The 17879-nt window shown below is 45.9% G+C and overlaps 1 protein-coding gene across 2 annotated transcripts; it reads left to right on the top strand.

The window, feature by feature from the left end:
- Window positions 1–1588: 1588 nt before the first annotated feature.
- On the top strand, window positions 1589–11437 carry LOC118254716 (WD repeat and coiled-coil-containing protein). Of its 2 annotated transcripts, none has more exons than XM_035560230.2 (5): window positions 1589–1697; window positions 2061–2149; window positions 4696–6575; window positions 8957–9074; window positions 10835–11437. In XM_035560230.2, the coding sequence occupies exons 3-5, from the start codon at window positions 4716–4718 to the stop codon at window positions 11104–11106; spliced, it is 2250 nt and encodes a 749-aa protein (XP_035416123.1). In that variant the 5' UTR covers window positions 1589–1697; window positions 2061–2149; window positions 4696–4715; the 3' UTR covers window positions 11107–11437. The 2 variants fall into 2 exon arrangements, with proteins under 2 accessions (XP_035416123.1, XP_035416124.1); XM_035560231.2 differs by having other exon boundaries at window positions 1589–1692.
- Window positions 11438–17879: the final 6442 nt, after the last annotated feature.

Consider the following 17879-nt stretch of genomic DNA (forward strand, 5'->3'; position numbering starts at 1 on the left):
TACCACTCGCCATCCAGAAGTCTCATGGCCACTTCTCCTTTGCTGGACAATTTTCTGAAGGAAGCTGGAAGTGAAATTTCTATATGAGTGGCATGAATTTCTCTTCCATGACCCTTTCCCACTATAATCAGATAAGAGAAGAGTTCTTATGCACTGCAGTCTTCTTGAGCCCTCTATCCTATAATCCAGCATCTTACAGGTACCCTGTCAGGTAGAAAACAGTCGAATTAGTGTTTTCTGTTTGTTTATTTGTTTGTTTTGACAGACAATACCTGGAATTTTACCTTGTAACCAATAGTCTGTCATAGATCCAAAGATGCCCTCACCTTTAGTGCAAAATAGACCATTGAATTTCATATTCATACATTGAACTCCAAAATTTGTCTGTGACTACGGAGGAATTTGCATTTAGCTAAAAAATATGTCCCAGAAAGCCACCACATTTTGACTTGAAGATGAAAGTGGAAAACTGACCCTATCTGTTAGTAGTTTGTCCCAGAGGTCAATCACACTGACAGCTGTGTCCTGCTTGAATTGATCCATGGGCTCTTTTGTTAAACCTTTCTGCACTAACTCAAAAAAAAGAAAAAAAATAATATATATATATATATATAGCCAAGTAGAATCATAGAGTCATTAGGGTTGGAAAAGACCTCCAAGATCATCTGGTCCAACGCGCTAGGTCCAACCTTCCCTTGAACACCCCCAGGGACCATGACTCCACCACCTCCCTGGGCAACCCGTCCCAATGCCTGCCTGCTCTTTCTGAGAAGAAATGTCTCCTCATTTCCAACCTGAACCTCCCCTGGCACAACTTGAGGCCATTCCCTCTAGTCCTATCACTAGTTACCTGTGAGAAGAGGCTGACCCCCAGCTCCCCACACCTTCCTTTCAGGTAGTTGCAGAGAGCAATAAGGTCTCCCCTGAGCCTCCTCATGCACTAGTCTTTTTCTTTCTTTCCTTTTTTTTTTTTTTTCATTTGAGCTTTCTTGTATGTTTGACCTCACGCTCATTTCGAGTATTTTGTTCACACCTTGAACCAATTTGACAGCTCTTTAATGCACCTTTTCCAGTACTTCAACATCCTGTCATGGGTTTCAAAACCTGTGCAGTGACCAGACTGCTCTGCAATACTAAGCACTGACAAGTGCTAGGCATACACCTTGCAAGAGCACACAATTAACTTTAAAAAGGCCTCGGGGACTTCACAGTGTGTTATGCCCAATGCAGTAAATCCAGACCAAAGTTGTTTTGGAGCACTTCTATATCATATTTATGTGCTTTATTCCCCGGGCTTAAACGTGACCTCCCGAGGATAACACAGAATAAAGCGGGTATGTATCTAATTAACTGATTTTCCGTCTTTATGGAGAAAAAAAGAGGTCCCCATACACGGGGCAGGGCGCAAACCCCGACCCCTCGCCCGCGGTCCCCTCAGGGACGGGCGACAGCGGCGGGGCGGGATGAAGCCATTCCCGCCACCCTCGGGATTGGCGGAGAGCCGCGTGACGTCACTGCCGAGCCCCGCTGCCTCCTGGGAGTTGTAGTCCTAGCGCCCAGCCCCTGTAGGCGCCGCCCGCCGCGTCACAGGGCCCGGGCGGGCCGGGCCGGGGCGGAGAGGCGGAACGGGGCCCGGGACCAGAAGGCGGCCGCCGCTCGCTGCCGCCGGGGCCGTGACGAGCCGCCGGGAGGGTGAGGTCGGTCGCCGGCCGCGGCGGGGAGGAGCGCGGCGGGCGGGCCGCTGAGGAAGGCGGGGGATATCGGGGCGGGCGGGCCCGCGCAGCGAGCGGCGGGGCGGGCGGTTGGTTTTGGGGAAGCGGCGCGGACGGGCGGGTTTGGGCGCTCCCTTTGCCGCCTTCTCCCCGGCGCTGAGCCGTTTGGCCCCGCGCGGCTCCCCGCAGGCTCCTCGGGTCCTCAGAGGGGCAGGGAGCGGGAGCTGTGCCGCGCCGAGCAGCCCAGCCCGGCCTCCGCCATGTCAGGGGGCTGCGGCACGCCTCAGCACCCCGGGGTGCCGGGCGGTGCGGGTGCCACGGCCTCCGGGCCCGGTTTTCCTTTTCCAGGTGTCCTCGGGCGATGTGGAGCGGCTCCTCCGCCAGAAGGAACCGCCCAGGTGGCCCCGGAGCTGTAGGATCCCAGCCTGTCTTATGAGGCAAGTTGGCATCGCCCTTCTGTGTGTGAGGGTTGCCCAGCAGGGATGTGGCGCTCAGATTCCTTAAAAACAATCAAATCCCGCTTTAATTTTTCCACAAGTGGCCGTTGCTTAAAAAAAGATTGAGATCAGTTGTTTTGGAGCTTAGAAGAGCCAGGTAGGTAATGGAGAAGGCAACTGGGAAGTACCTCAAGTGTGCTTTTACCACAAGGCAACATGCTTAAAGTTGTCCCTGACAGACTTTTACAATCAAATCGCATCAGTGCAATAGCAAAAGAGTATCAAATTCATGGAGCACCTCCTTCCCCTCTGCAAGGTAACCCGCTTGAGTGCTGAGCTGTCATTTTTAGTTACAATTTTTCCTTAATAGCTGACCTAAATCTCCTTTGTTGAAACTAAGCTGCTTATTATCTTGCACAGTAGATCTGGAGAACAATGGATCAGGGCTGTCTCTTCTACCACCCGGTTTGTGTTTGCAAGTTTACACTCACGTTCTTCTCCAAACTAAATTAACTCAGTTCTTTTATTTCTGTGGTCCGCGAACTCTGTGAAGTATTTCCACCATCACTGGACTGTGAAACTCAGAGCTAGGCACAGAGCTCCAGTGGTAGTAAAGTAATTCTCTCCCTGGTGTGTAGCTTCTCTCCTAAAAACACTTCCAAATTATATGGTCTTATTTTGAAACTTTCTTAGTGAAATTACCAAGTTACTCACTTTGTGATCTGCTGTAAGCCAGACCCTTTTTTGCTATGCACCTATCCAGGCAGTTATGCTCAGAGAAGCTGTGGGTGCCCCATCCCTGGCAGTGCCCAAGGCCAGGCTGGATGCGATTTGGGCAGCCTGGGCTGGTGGGAGGTGTCCCTGCCCATGGCAGGGTGCTGGAATTAGGTGATCTTTAAGGTCCCTTCCAATTTAAACCATTCTTGATTTCCTGGAGAGGTATTCATGCTTCTCCCCCCCCAAACACACTTCCTTCCCGCCCCTCTTTACTATTTTTTGCGCTCGTTATTAACTTGGTAAGGAGTCATCCTGATCATCATAACTGTCTAATTTTAGTCTCTTAAGTCTGCTCTTCCAATCCTTTTCTTCCAAGATGGGATCAGCAACAAATGGTTAATTAAAATCTGAAGTAGAGCCAGCTCCTTCATGTCGTGATAACCCTTCCAATTTGACTGTTGACTTTCTCAAACACTTTCATGTTTTTCATCTTTCCTACTAAAGCTGCAGCTCATTCTGTGCCATGACTTTGTAGCTGAGCGAAATCCTGTAGAGAATCTTAAACGAGGAGACCATCAATTCCTTTGAGTTGGCTTGTGTGCACAGAATAGGGATTGCTCGCAGCTCAAAAACTAGAAATGTGGGTAAAATTGTGAACCCCTTTGAAGTTTTGGTGCCTTGTGGATGTCCCAGACACTTGGTTACAGACTGCAGAGAATGACGATTGCTGTCAGTTTCCCATTCTCCCTCTTGAAGCTGTTACACAGTGTAGGGAACTGAGAAGCCTTCTGCTGAGGCATCAGGCAAATCATGTAACCCATTTTTCAAGAGTACTGGAACAAAGGTTTTCTGCGTTTTTAGTTCCTACATATAAAACAGTAATTTCTATTTTGCTGGACACTATGAAAGGACATAATTCTGCAGCAATAACCAAACAATAAAACTGCCCCCAGAATTACTGTAGATAGGTAAAAACGTGTACGTTTTTTATGAATATTCAGGTAAATATAAGTGCCAGTCTACAGACAGAGCTGCCTGTTGCTTGCTGCTTGCATCCCTTGTACTCCACAAACAGTAAAAAGTTACGAGATGCTTTGGGGACTCTGACAAAAAGGCCCCAAAATATTTGGGAAAAGGATTGGGAGGGAAGGGGAAGACTGCCCTAACTGCACTAGGGGATGTTGAAGCTGTGAGGTCACTGATATCCTCTCACAGTACTCACTCGCACATGCCTCAGGTAGATGGTTCTGTCCCCTACCTGTGTTCTAAGTTCTTTTAAATACTTTCTCAATACATTTCCTCAGAAGAATCTGCTTTGATTCTAACTTGTTTCAAAATTGCATTTGCTCTTTTAGAGAGCTTTCTGGAATAACCAAGCAAATGCCTCATTCTAACCCACTTAATACAGGATCAGATTTATAGATAATACATTAATGCTCTGTCATACTTGTAAGAGATTACTTTATCTGATCACAAATGGGCCACGAAGCTGAGGGTGAGAGGCGATGTTTTGAAAATTCTTAACACTAAGTCATTCAAAAATATCCTGAGAAGCAGAAACCTGTCGACTAGAATGAAAGGACTGGTTTTATGATGAAAATACAGCAGACTAAGCCTGTATAAACAGCAAAACCTCTTTTAAAATTGCATTTCACTGGGGAAGCATTACGAACAACAACAAAAGTCGGGTTGTGGACAAGCTTTATGTGTGTGTTGACTTCACTGAAAGGAGGAGTCCAGCGTTGGCAGGGCCATAAGCTGAATAATCCTACAGGTGTTTTCCTCTGTCCTCCACAATAATTTTTTTTTTTTCATTCTGATTTGTGTAGATGTCTCACATCAAAAAATCATGGAGCTAGGAAAGGCGAAGCTTCTGAGAACGGGCCTTAATGCCTTACACCAAGCGATTCACCCCGTGCACGGTATCGCCTGGACAGATGGGAAACAGGTCATCCTAACTTCTTTACACCTCCACAACGGAGAGCCAAAATTTGGTGACTCGAGCGTTGTTGGTCAGTTCGAACACGTTCACGGACTCTACTGGGGCCCGAGCCCCGCTGATGCCCCAGCCCTGCTCGCTGTTCAGCATAAAAAGCACATCACCGTGTGGCAGCTCTGTCTGAATGCCGCAGAGAGGAATAAGCTCCTGGTTTCTCAGATATGCGACATCAGCGAGCCGTTTCCAGTGCTCCCCCAAGGCTGCGTGTGGCATCCGAAGAAGGAGATCTTGGCCGTGCTCACTACGCGCGACGCCTCGGTCCTGCACTCCGTTCATCTCAACAGCTGTAGAGTGAAAGCCGATATCAAGGGCAGCGGGCTCATCCACTGCGCCTGTTGGACTAAGGAAGGCAATCGCTTAGTCGTCGGGGTGGGCAGTGCCCTTCATTCGTATATTTGGGATGAGGCTCAGAAAACGCTCCACGCTTGTTCTTTCTGCCCCATCTTCGATGTGGGAGGCTACATCTGCGCTGTAGAAGCCACTCTGAATTTCCAGGTTGCTGTTGCTACTGAGCTCCCTCTGGACAAGATCTGCGGCTTAAACGCAGGTGTTGCCTTTGAAGTTCCAGCGAGCATCGAGACCGAATCCTTTGCCTCGCAGTCCAGCTTGTGTGGCGAGGAAGAGTTTTCCATGGACGGGGGCAAAAAGTCGCTGGACTCTGAGAAGCCCGTGTCTGCTCTTCCATCTCCCGTGGATCTAACTCACCTGCTTTCCAGCAAGCAGGGTGCCGATTCCAGTCCCCTGCTTCACCTGAGGCCCAAGGACTACCTAACGGGAAGCGGGCAGGACTCTTCACATCTCATTCTGGTGACTTTTGAGAGAAAGGTGACTTCTACCAAGAAAGTTAGCATCCCGGGCATTCTGGTTCCTGACATAATGGCTTTTGACCCCAAAACTCAAACCGTATCGGTCGCCTCCAATACCTGTAACGTTATTTTAGTCTATTCGCTGACTTCGTCCAATTTACCCAACATTCAGCAAATTCAGCTAGAAAAAAATGAAAAACCGAAGGGTTTGTGCTTCTTGACCAATAAGCTGTTACTGATACTGGTTGGAAGACAGAAATTCACTGACCCCGCGTTTCTTCCGTCTTCAAGATCAGACAAATACATGATCCGGTTGATGATTAAGGAACTGATATTTGAAGTGGGTCCTTCATCTGCATCGGTTAATGGGAATTCCTGTTTTAATCTTTCAAACGCACCTCGTGATCTCCCTGCAGATGTTCACCCTCTTAGTCGTGGGCTCTTGATACCAGACCGTGCTGCCCCTCAGTCCCCTACCAGCAGGAGAAAGCTCATTGAAGAAATTAAGAGTCCTGCTTACGAGCAAAGCTCGTTGTTGAACATGAGCGACCTCAAAGAAAAAAAGGTGTCTTTGAGTTTCCCTCCAGCTGTTGAGGCTCTCGATGCTGAACCAGTAAATCGGTCAGTGGCGTTGTCTGCCACATCGCTGTCGTTTTCTAACAAGCCAACATCTCCTAAAAGGCAGACAGATGGAGCTTCCAAAATACCAAATTCTTACAAGAATAACTTGTTAAGTGAAAAGGAAGCAAGTTACTTTTCAAAAAACATAGAAAAACTCTCTGGTAACTTTACCGAATTGCAGCATCATGTCTGTGAATTAACTGAGCTGCTAAAATCAGGGAAGAGAAATCTTCCCGTGTACCCATCTTCTCAGGAGCCCTCTTTTATTAACATCACCTACCAGGTAATTTTAATATTGGGAGCCTTCATGACCAAACCCGTTTACGGATGTAACAGTCTTTGTAAAGTACCGGTTGAAAGCTGTGGTCAGATTGTACACGGGGAGAGCACCATCCTGCACATGTTTAGTACGCACAAATTCGGCACAGATGAGTCCGATAGGAGTCTTATCTTAGGGCTTTCCCTTTTAGATAGGTCTGGTTTCTTTTTGATGTCCTTCTTCCCCACTCTTCCTGCAATTGCATCTCGGTTTTAAAGTTCTTTTATTTAGAAGTGTTTAATTTGGGGGATTAGTCACCACTGCCTGTCTCCACCTCATGTTTGGGCTAAGCTCACTGGCTCCGACCTAGGCAGCTATACCTTGTCCTGCGCTGCAGAAGCTGGTGAGAATCCAAAGAACCCGTGCATCACAGTTCAGTTCCAGAATTAAAATCTTGTATCAGGGTCTAGGATGTTTTCCTCGGCAATTTCTGAAGCTTTTTGTGCAGGAATTCAGGCAGTGCAAAATAACTGTCTGTGGGAATTGCCGTGAGTCTCCTGCCCTTTTCCAAGAAGAACTATAACAATGGGGACCGAAACAAAAAAAATTGCTTTGTCTCTAGAGCAGAAGTCTTGCTAATTAGTATTGAGAGCACCATCTGAGAAGGAGAGAGACCATTAACGACAGAAAGATAATTCAATTAGCATAGCTTAAAGTGGCTTTAAAATCAAATTTCCATTGAAAGACACTTTTCTTGGCTGAAATAAGGTATTTCTAAATCTCATGCTAGAAGGTGTAAGTTATCTGATTATCAAATTGTGGCCCAAATCTGTTAGTTCTCTTCCAGAGGTGGTTTTAATAATTCTTAGTTGATATTCGTAGTAATTTAAACTGCCATTTCCTTTCAATAACCACTAATTTTGTGTCTTTATTGCTAAAAATAATTGTTCTCAACTTCTGTAGCACCATACTCGTAGGTCCTAGATCATATTTCCTCACTCCATTTGCTGTTTTCCATTCTAAACATTTAATAATTATAATAACTCTGTGGGTTTTTTTTTCCTAGCTCTCTTAAATCCTAATTATATGTGGGGCATTACTCCAAACAGTGGCCTTAGATATCGAAGTGAAAGTTTTCCTCAGCAAGGCTGCTGTCTCATTTTCCTGAGATGCTTACTTAGAGACCTTTTTATACTCGAGGTCACACAAATTTTGATTATGATTTTGTATTCAGATCTCTTTTTAAAATATAGTTTGAAATTGAGTTACATTTTAGCTTGTCTTGATGCTGCAAGAGCTAGAGGAGTTACACTTGCATGAGGATGTTTCATGAATTAAAGGCTCCAGTTTTGCCTCCAGATTTTGATTGGTGATGACTTGGGATAAGAAAATAATTCGATTTCTGTGATTGAAGTTGGAAGGCCTGGCAGAGAATGGTGTGTTTTAACTTTAATCAGTGTATATTTGATTCAGAAATCTTTAGCAAGCAAACAGGGATCCTCGCCTTATGTGCTGAGCCCTGATCATTTCTCTACTGCCCAATTTATTAGGTGTATTTTACAAAATGTTGAGGAACCCCGAAGTACCCTAAATAAGCAGTGTCTGAGAGAGGGCAGTGGCACATTTATCAGTGCAGGGATGGAGGAGCACGCGTGCATTTCCAGGCTCCACTCTTAACGTACATCTTTTTTGTGGGTGGATGGGTCTGTCTGCATGGAAGAGCATGGAAGAGGAGTCAGAATTCACCTTGTTTTTGTTGTGCCCCAGAGGTGGGACCAAGGCTTCTCCGGGAAGCGACGTGGCTGGGTGAATTTTATCCTACGCAAAGACAGAGTTTGTAGATTTGGTAACAACCGACCTTCTGCAGACTTCAAAAATGCTTTGTTTGCCCCATGGGGAATAGTCTTTGCAGACACTTGGTGAGTTTTATGGCTTGGAGCCGTGATGATCAGAGGTGAGGCAGGCAGGCACTTCTGATGTGTTTGTCCATTTCTCGTCCCAGAAGTTTATGGACAGGATTTCTCACCAGTGAGGAGTGGATCACAGAGGGGAAAGATGTAAAACTTGCTGCTTTACAAACCCCCCAGAGAAGCGTCCCTCGCGGGTGGTAGGATGAGGGTCAGATGTAGCCTGTTGTTTTCTTCAGGGGCAGCGTTCCTCTCCTGTGCTGACACACTGATTTAGCACACAGTTATTTGCTGCTGTCATTCACAGATCATCTCTTTTTGAGAGCTGAGCCTTGGAAGTGTGAATCCTGCAAATTGGTCTGAGTGAAAGTAGCATTTGACTTTCTGTAAGCGATGTAGTTGAAGGCATAGCTGTGATTTTGTTTTGATGAATGTCATTTTGATATCTCTGCTTAAATGTACATCACTGTATCTAATGATTCTTTCTTGACTTTACAGAAGCAGCTTTCCAGGAATGATTCAGATGAGAGGCGATCCGTTATTCTTTGTGAGGGTAAACTTCGTCTCAGTATAGTCCAGCAGATATTCAACCTCTCTCTTGTAGAAATGCAGCACGGTACGTTGTAATTATCCAATCAAATAAACACTTCAAACACACGCAGCATTCTCACTGAGCAGTAGCAGTGCGCATCTGATCTGGAAAAAAAAAGAGAAACAAATATTGAAAGGTTGTTAATAAAAGCTCTTCGTTATAATGTAAAGATTCTTTCCAGTCTAGGCATTGGCTAAGAAGAATCTTTATGTTATAAAAAATGAGTAAACTTTAATGTACTGGTCCTTTTGTACCCCCCCTTTTCAAGCAGCTAGTTATACAGGAAAATTACCGTCACTTAGTATTTTATATGTATTTTCAGCTCTTCTGAATGGAGAAATCTGAGTAACAAGAAGGTTAGAGTTGGTGGTTTTAGTATACAGTTTTCTGTATTTTAATTTGTAGTTCCATTGTCAGGTGTCCTTTAATAAATCTGATAGTTCTTTATAAACACAAAAGTAGTGCTCTAAATTTTAGCAGTGTGGTTTACTCCAGTTCTTGCCGTGAAGGAAACTGCCTTCCTTCTTGCTGTGTGCTCCTCTGCTGCCATCCATTCTTCCCATGCACATCCTGTGTGCCTGTGTGTGTGTCAGTTCTAAGAGTCTCACTTCTGGCAAGGGCAGGAGACATGCCTTGGGGATATGATCTCATATTCCTATGTATATTCTCAGTACTGTGTTCCAGCTGCTCACCCACTGTGTCTGCTGTCACACTGGAATTTTATTTTGAGCTATAGGACTTGAAGAACTTCACTTTCTGGATAGTACTGAGGAGGGCGTCCCCATTACCTGCGTTATTTAGACTTCTCATTGATAGCTTTATATGTAAACTTAGCAGAATTGGTTACCTGTGAATAAGTAATCATGCAGACAACTGGCCTTATCAAACCTCAAAAGGAAACAGTGTTACAGTAGGTTTCTTGATTATTTTTACAAGTATTACTAGGTGAATGGGCACAACAGGAATGGTAGTTCCAAATTCCTGAATTGTATTGATTTTAAAATTTGTTCCAAATGAGATATTAAGCCAAAAGATTAAAGGGTCATGTGCTTTTAAGCTACAATCTTCTTACTTGTGACATGAAGTTACATAATGTAACTGCATAAACAGCTGGAAATGTTGCCCTGAACTCCCTCACACCCCCCCACCCCAAGCTTTATGTTATTACTTCATCGGCTTAACAGATACAGGTAGGAAAATACTCTGCTTTGTATCATTTGGTAAAAGTTGATGCTTCTGAGTCAGCACAGTATTTCAAATTGCAAAAATCATGCTAATGACGATGTGAAGTCAAATAGCAAATGGACCAGAGACGCGAGGCTTGTACAGTCCAGTACAATATTTCTTCCTCATGTTTATTGGAATTAATTATATCGAAATGACATAACAGAAGCTGTTTCTAAATTTTTTAAATTATATTAGTCATTTAGTTCAATCTGCTTCGTACAGTATCTGCACAGCTTAAGCACTGTAAAGTAGTCTATGAATACCTAATTAAAAATAAGTCTGGGTGCTTATGAGTTCTGCTCATAATTCAATTCCTCTTCCTTATTTAAAGTGTGCATTTATTATGGTCACATCTGCTAGTGGGAAAACTGGTCAGGGGGCTCGCTTTTGCACGGTTGTTAACTATCCTTTAGTTTTGTATCTCCCCATGCCTTTTCTTGCTAGAAAAACTGCTGTAAACGTACAGGGGCATTTCATTTTAGAAGAAATGTGTTTTATACCTTCAACGTGCCTACCTACAGAGGAGTTTGCAAACAAGTGTGTGTCTGCCTTCGCAGGTTCGTCCTGGATTGTTCTCACAGCGGACAGCGAGGGCTTTGTGCCGTTGATGTTTACGTCCATGCAGGAGGTAGTCGTAAGGGATGCCAGCGCAAAAGGCTACAGTGCCCGTTCTTCCAAAACGCTGGACATCATCAGTTCTACAGAAGGCTGTAGACCCGCTTCTTCTGAAAGCCTGGATATCACGAGTTCTTTGGAAGTCCTCAGAGACTGTTCCTCCAAGGCTTTAGGCAGCAGCAGTCCTTCGGAACAAGCCAGCAGTAAAATGTAACGTTGGATGGTGGGTTTGTAATGCAGTCGTAGGGTAGGAGACACTGTATGGACTGCAAATTCTAAGTAATGGTCTGTCTCAAACCTCGGTTGGATTTCTGGCACTTTTGTTGATATCGTTGTAAATTATTTATTTGGTCCTTGGAAACATTAGCTTGTTTTTTTTTTATACCGAGACGTTTTTTAAATATGCCTCTTGCATATACCAGGTATTTGTATCAGTGCTTGAAAGTACAAGGGCTAACAAGCTCCAGAGCTAAAGTTAGCATCTCGGTCTTTAGTATCTTGGTGGTTTTAGATGATAGAAAAGTTGCATAATAAAGACATCGTTGAAAACACTGCATTTTTCCTCACTTCTGCCAAATCCTGAAATACTGTACTGTTCTTACTCAGAAGCTTGTAGATGCTGTCTGTTGGAGTGCATCTGGTTTTGCACTGCTGTTAGCTAAGGCTGTGAGCAGCAGTTTAGGTGTATGGAATTGGGTCAAAGTAGGGTTGTGTAGAATGTGGGTATGGTGTAGAAGTGAGACTTTGCTCCTCCTGTGCCCACTGCTAATGTCTCTGCTTGCTTCTCTGAATTTGGGGAAGCAGCTGTCACGTGTGGAAGTGGTGGTGGTTGGCTGAATCACAGAATTGTAGGGGTTGGAAGGGACCTCAAGAGATCATTGGGTCCAACCCCCAAACCCCTTGGCTGACCCAAGCTGGCAGCTAAGGAGAAAATCAGAAGGGCAGATCTGTGGAGAAACTTACAAGCTGAGACAAAAACAGTTCAAAAGGTTACAACCCCAAACCAAAACACCTCTGTGTGCAAGCAAAGCAGAACAAGGAGTTCATTCACTGCTTCCCATCAGCAGGCGGATCTCCAGCAGCTTCAGGGAAAGCTTCATCACGTAGTACTTGGGAAAACACACACCATAACCCCAGACGTTCCCCCTGCCTTCCTCCTTTTTCCCCCCAGCATTTATTGCTGAGCGTGACATCTTACAGTCAGGAATGTCCCTTGGCACCTGAAGCCTGCTGTCCTTGCTGTGTCCCCTCCCCACCCCGTGCACACCCCCAGCCTCCTCGCTGGGCAGAGGAGGAACAAGAGAAATCCTCGAAATCCTCTGTGCTTCACAAGCACTGTGCTTGTCACGGATCCAAAGCACAGCAGCACAGGGGCTGCCAGAAAAACTCCATCCCAGCCAGACCCAGCACATCTTTATAGGCAAAAGGACGTCAGCTGCATATGGATAGCTGTAAGCTTTTGCTAGCTAACATTTGTATTCTGGTAAGTATTTCTTGGTCTGCATATTGAAAAATTTCCCCATTACCTTTAAAACAATAACCTTAACAACATTGCCTTCAGTACATCTATTTTAATTTTTCAGAGAGAGTATGTACTGCACTGGCAGAAGGGAATTCCAATAACCCACCACCCTGAGAGCCTCCAATTTAAAGGATGACAGAAAAAAAATATTGTTCTATTGCCTTTATAGTGAGAGAGAAAGAGAATGCAAGGGTGAAATTCAGAAAACAGCACAAGTTGATGTGGCGTGGATTGCAGCACCAGAAAAATACAGTAATCCAAGATCGCTACCCATAAAATTAACGCATGGTAACATCAAGCAGTTTATCAGGCTTTCACGGTGGCACTTGACTGTGAGAAGGAATCGAGTGACAAGATTATGGAACTGGAACTGCTGCCTCAGGACTACTATAATCTCTTATTGCCTATTTGGAAATTTAGCCACCGTCAAAAATCAGCTGCTCACAAAACATCGTATTAAAGATACACCATCTGCTAAAACATTCGCTAGCATTTGCCTTTGGTCTTAACGAAAGAGGTGGAGAACTCCAAGGTGCTTTGAGAAAATCCTCCAGACCGAGCTGAATTGCACTCGGAGCTGGGATACCACCTTGACAGATTCACAAAACTTCACCCAGAATTGCTGAAAGTGTTCAGTTTTAGCTTTGCTGGATGTTTGTGCAGCAGTTACAAAGCTGGCGGGAACTCACACAGTAATTATAGGCAGATATTTGGAGATGTTAGGGCTTCTCACAGCCACAAGAAACCTCAAAAGCATCTTTCTTAGGTTAGCCTGGATGAATACTTAAACAAGATAAAAAAAATTACATTTTGTCTCAGAACTAAGTAAACTGATTCCCCCTTCAGTTTCCCCGAGATGACCATGTTCCTACTCTGTATTACATACCTTTAGGTTTCGATCATAAGCTGACTTATTCTTGTTTTCCGCACGTTCTGCTAACACGCAAAAGCAGCTTTTGGCTTCTTTTCACATCAGTGGTGGAAGAGTTTGGTCAGGAACCTGTGCACCGACACACCAGCGACTCAGGAGCGCACGCAGTGTCCCCACTGCCCTGCCTGTTCTTTTGACCTACAGATACTAACACGGCACCAGGAGGATCTTGTTAATCAGGAGGGATTTAAATATAGATATATATTTTCTGTGTCTATCAATACCTGCAGGGAGCTGCAAGGAACACAGAGCCAGGCTCTTTTCTGTGCTGCCCAGTGCCAGGACAGGAGGCAACGGGCACAACCTGGAGCACAGGAGGCTCCCCTGAGCACCAGGCAGCACCTCTGCGCTGGGCGGGTGCTGGAGCCCTGCCACAGGCTGCCCCGAGAGGCTGTGGGGTCTCCTCCTTGGGAATCTTCAAAAGCCGCCTGGACGTGGTCCTGGGCACCCTGCTCTGGGTGTCCCTGCTGGAGCAGGGGCTGGACCAGATGGACCCAGAGGGCCCTTCCACCTCAACAGAATGGTTGCATTGTGTCATTCTCTTTTTTTTTTTTATCCATCCCATTTCTGCTACCACTGGAAGGTGCTGCGCTTACTTTGCCCCTAGCAGTTCCTGGTTTTTTGCATAGTGGAACCCCAGCCCCAGCTGGTGGTGGGAAGCATCATCTTCCAGGAGTGCTCTGTGCACAACGCAAGAATCTTCATTGCTCCTCCAGAGACACCTGGCTCTCTGGGGACCACAAGCAACCACCTGACTGTGGACCACAGGCACACCAGTGCTCACCAGGTGTCACTGACTACTCCAAAATTGTGTCCAATTTCAATTAATTTCTGGGTTCACTGCCCTACAACTTCTTGGTGCTGGATTTATCGTACAGTTGCCTTTGTTCAGGGCCACCCTGTAGACAACGAGAATAACCCTGGGTGCTGGTAACCAGAGGGAAGGCAGCGGGGTCTGAAAGGCGGAGGAAAGGAAAGATTGATCTACGGTTCCCTTTGTGTTCCTCATGGGAATTAGTTATGCTTACATCCTTACACCCTCTGCTCACCTTTCAGAGCAGATCTATCAGACCCTGCCAGACTGACTTCTTACATCTGCAGATGCCAAGCCTGCAATCAGCGCCCGCTACTCTCAGCGCGTTCCCTTCTATGCTAACACCGAGAACGCCAGCACCCAGCCTCTTTTCTAACTGTCAGCCCCACTACCAAGCTCCTTGCTCTTTCAGCTGCACAGCCAGGATAATTAAGGTACGTCTTCCCCGGCTTTCACAGCACTGCTTCTGCTGACAGCCCACCTGCAGGGAGTCACCTGCCTCCTGCACTGAAATTCCACCTTGCTTGCTGCAGCTCCTGATCATCTCGTGTCAAGTCGCTGCCTTCTCTGTTGATCTGCATTTATAGGATCAGGCAGTGGGCTAGAGAGGGAGAAGTTGAGCGTGTGAGTATCTGGTAACCAGAAAGCATTAACTGATTCTCTTGAGTTTCCTTTTCTCTGCATTCAGGTGTCTAAATCCACATCTTTGACCCAGTCACTGATGTCAACCCAATAGCCCTCAGGAGAGGATTTCTGGTGTTTCTAGGGAGCTTGCTTGTCTTACGGCTCTTCTTCCACCCCAGCAAGTCACCTCAGGAATTCTGGAGCTCCCCATTCTCTCTTCTTCATTTCTCATTCTTTCTTCTTCGCGGTGAGGGTGACAGAGCACTGGAACAGGCTGCCCAGGGAGGTTGTGGAGTCTCCTTCTCTGGAGATATTCAAGACCCATCTGGACGCCTACCTGGGCAGCCTGCTCTAGGGAACCTGCTTTGGCAGGGGGGTTGGACCCGATGATGTCTTGAGGTCCCTTCCAACCCCTACAATTTGTGATTTTGTGATTCTTCATGGCCAGCTCAGCACAGCAGAGACTCTTCCAGGAGCCTGGAGGTGGCTGTCATTTTGTGTTCATCACACACCGATGACATGGCCAGCAGAGGTGGAATCGCTGAAGACAACAGAGGTCACGATGTGCAGATTCTTCTCCATGACTTTGAAGGCTAAAGGGTGAGTTCACTTTGGAAACGTAAGGGACATACTTCCTCCTGGATTGCAGCTGATTTGGGCAGATCAAACAAAAAGATGGACACTTGTCAGCCATTGTAAACCTGGTTCCATCACCATGATGCCAAGCTGGTGGCCTGAGTTGACCACAGGTGGGTAAAATATCCTCTAGGTGAAAGAGAGATGATGGAGACTGCTAAGCTATCAAGGAAATCCTGTTCATCCCTTGGTGAATGTAAATGATTCCCCAGGCACCAGCAAAGGCAAACAGGCACAGGATGGATGCTGGGGCTCCGAGGTACCTGCATCAGGTGAAGCTGAACAAGTGGCTGTCAGTTCCACAGGGACTGAGCAATCACAGAATCATTAAGGTTGGAAAAGACCTCCAAGATCATCTGCTCCAACCATCCCCCTACCACCAATGTCACCCACTAAACCATGTCCCTAAGCACCAGGTCCAACCTTTCCTTGAACACCCCCAGGGACGGTGACTCCACCACCCCCCTGGGCAACCCGTCCCAATGCCTGCCTGCTCTTTCTGAGAAGAAATGTCTCCTCATTTCCAACCTGCACCTCCCCTGGAACGGTTGCAGTCCTTCCTCACCATCCACACCAGAGTACAGCAATACTGAGGACAGAAAGCTGAAGAGAGTAGCTGAAATTCATAGTCTTCTCTAGCATCACTTGGGACAAGAAACGGATCAAGAAATACACCTTACTTCTGATTCTGCACTTTTAGAGAAGACACTCATGTTTCCCTGCCATCCAACAGCACTGCTGCTCTCCAGTTAGGGTTAGAGATGCTGCTCTATAAACACCTCTGAAATTACACTGGACACCCACCTTTTCTGCAGAGTGCTGTGGTTCTGGGACCATTTGCCCTCCCTCTGCTGTCTGTTCAGTTCTCGGTTTTGCCAATTTGTGTTTTCAGAGACTGCAAATTCTCAGTTGCAAAGCAGAATAAGTTCTCCTCCTCCATCTCAGGGACTGAGGCGTGTGCTGCTTCTTTGTCTTTTGAATGAAGCCTCACAGTGAGTTAGCATGTGTTTTATGCAGCAGATTTGGTGCTTAATGATGTGAAAGCTATCTAATTTCATACCTTAAGCCTATAACATACACTCATTTTTGTAACCATACTACTCAGCACTCTCGCTAGTATCTGAACAATGGTCTTGCAGAGAGTTAAGGTAAAAAAAAAAAACACGCATTCAGAGCAGCTCGAGAAACTTATGATCTCAGAAAGAAATTGCATGAAAACAGAAAGCTCACTTACTCACCTATCAATTGTATGAATCCAGCTGACCTTTCCATCACTCAGCCTAGCTGTTTTCTGAAGGGAAAGCCTCTATTGTAACACTCCAAGGCTGTTTTGTGGTTGTTTTTTTAAACTACAATATGAAATTCATACAAAGTATGTGATTGAACACTATACACTACTGGCTGTGCCCTACTGCATGAGACTTTGAACTACAGTGCCTTCCCTTCCTCATCTTCAGAGACCTCGCCAACAAATACCAGGTCTTAAAGGACCTACATTTTCCCTCCAGGAAATTCCTCCTCTCAAGGAGGTGATTGTTTCAATTTTTTCTGTCTAAAACCCAGAAAGGCAAGTAGAAAAGGAGATGAACAAATGATATTTGGTAAGCAACCACAGAAACAAAAACAGCAGAGTTTGGCTTTAAAACACTGTCCACTTCAAGTGTTTTACTTGAAATACAGAAGGTGAACAGAGACCAGGGGATGCAGCAATCTAGCAGCAATTCTTATAAGGTGCAGCAGTGACTTAAGGAATTAGTTCTCAGATCTGCAGGGCCCCTCCTGCAAACCCAGTGACCTGAAACCCAAGGCACCAGGCCTCAGGAACTCCCCAGGGACAGATGTCCTAGGTGGTATTCACCTGTTAAAGCGGGGGACTCAGCACAAGTAATCTAATCCACCTAAGCCGTGACAGGTCAGCAAGCTCAGAGGCAGACAGTGCCTCGGGGTGGGAGGCCACGGCTAGTGAGAGACACGGCTGGTGGTGGTGGCCAACAGCAACCCTCCTACAGTGCCCGATGGGCACCGATGGCTTGTCCACGTGCTTAGCTGTGACCTCGCAGGCAGACCAATTGCCAGCAGTAACGCATGATCAGGTGGTATAACCTTGGAAGTTTTTGATATTGTTTTTAGGCAGAAACCACAAGGGGTATGAAACTAGACGAGTTGACTAGTGACCAGCTCAGCTACCGACTATACCAGCAAACAGCCAAACAGAAGATTTGGGAAAAAAAACCAACAACCTTACTTCAAGAAAGGGCAAGGAATGGGCATGGTTTGCTTTACAGAGGACTACCCAGGGACATGTAATTCTGTTATCCTTTTCTTCCTCTTATTTGTGTAAATCCATTTGTTGGAACTGCTTGCGTGTAGGTGGGGAAGCGCTGCCCATTAGGCACCCAGCTGGTTTAATCCAATCTCCCATGTTCTTGTGACTGTATTGGGTATTACTTGAATGAGAGC

The sequence above is a fragment of the Cygnus atratus genome, chromosome 3 (genome assembly GCF_013377495.2).
Source record: "Cygnus atratus isolate AKBS03 ecotype Queensland, Australia chromosome 3, CAtr_DNAZoo_HiC_assembly, whole genome shotgun sequence".
Taxonomy (NCBI): Eukaryota; Metazoa; Chordata; class Aves; order Anseriformes; family Anatidae; genus Cygnus; species Cygnus atratus.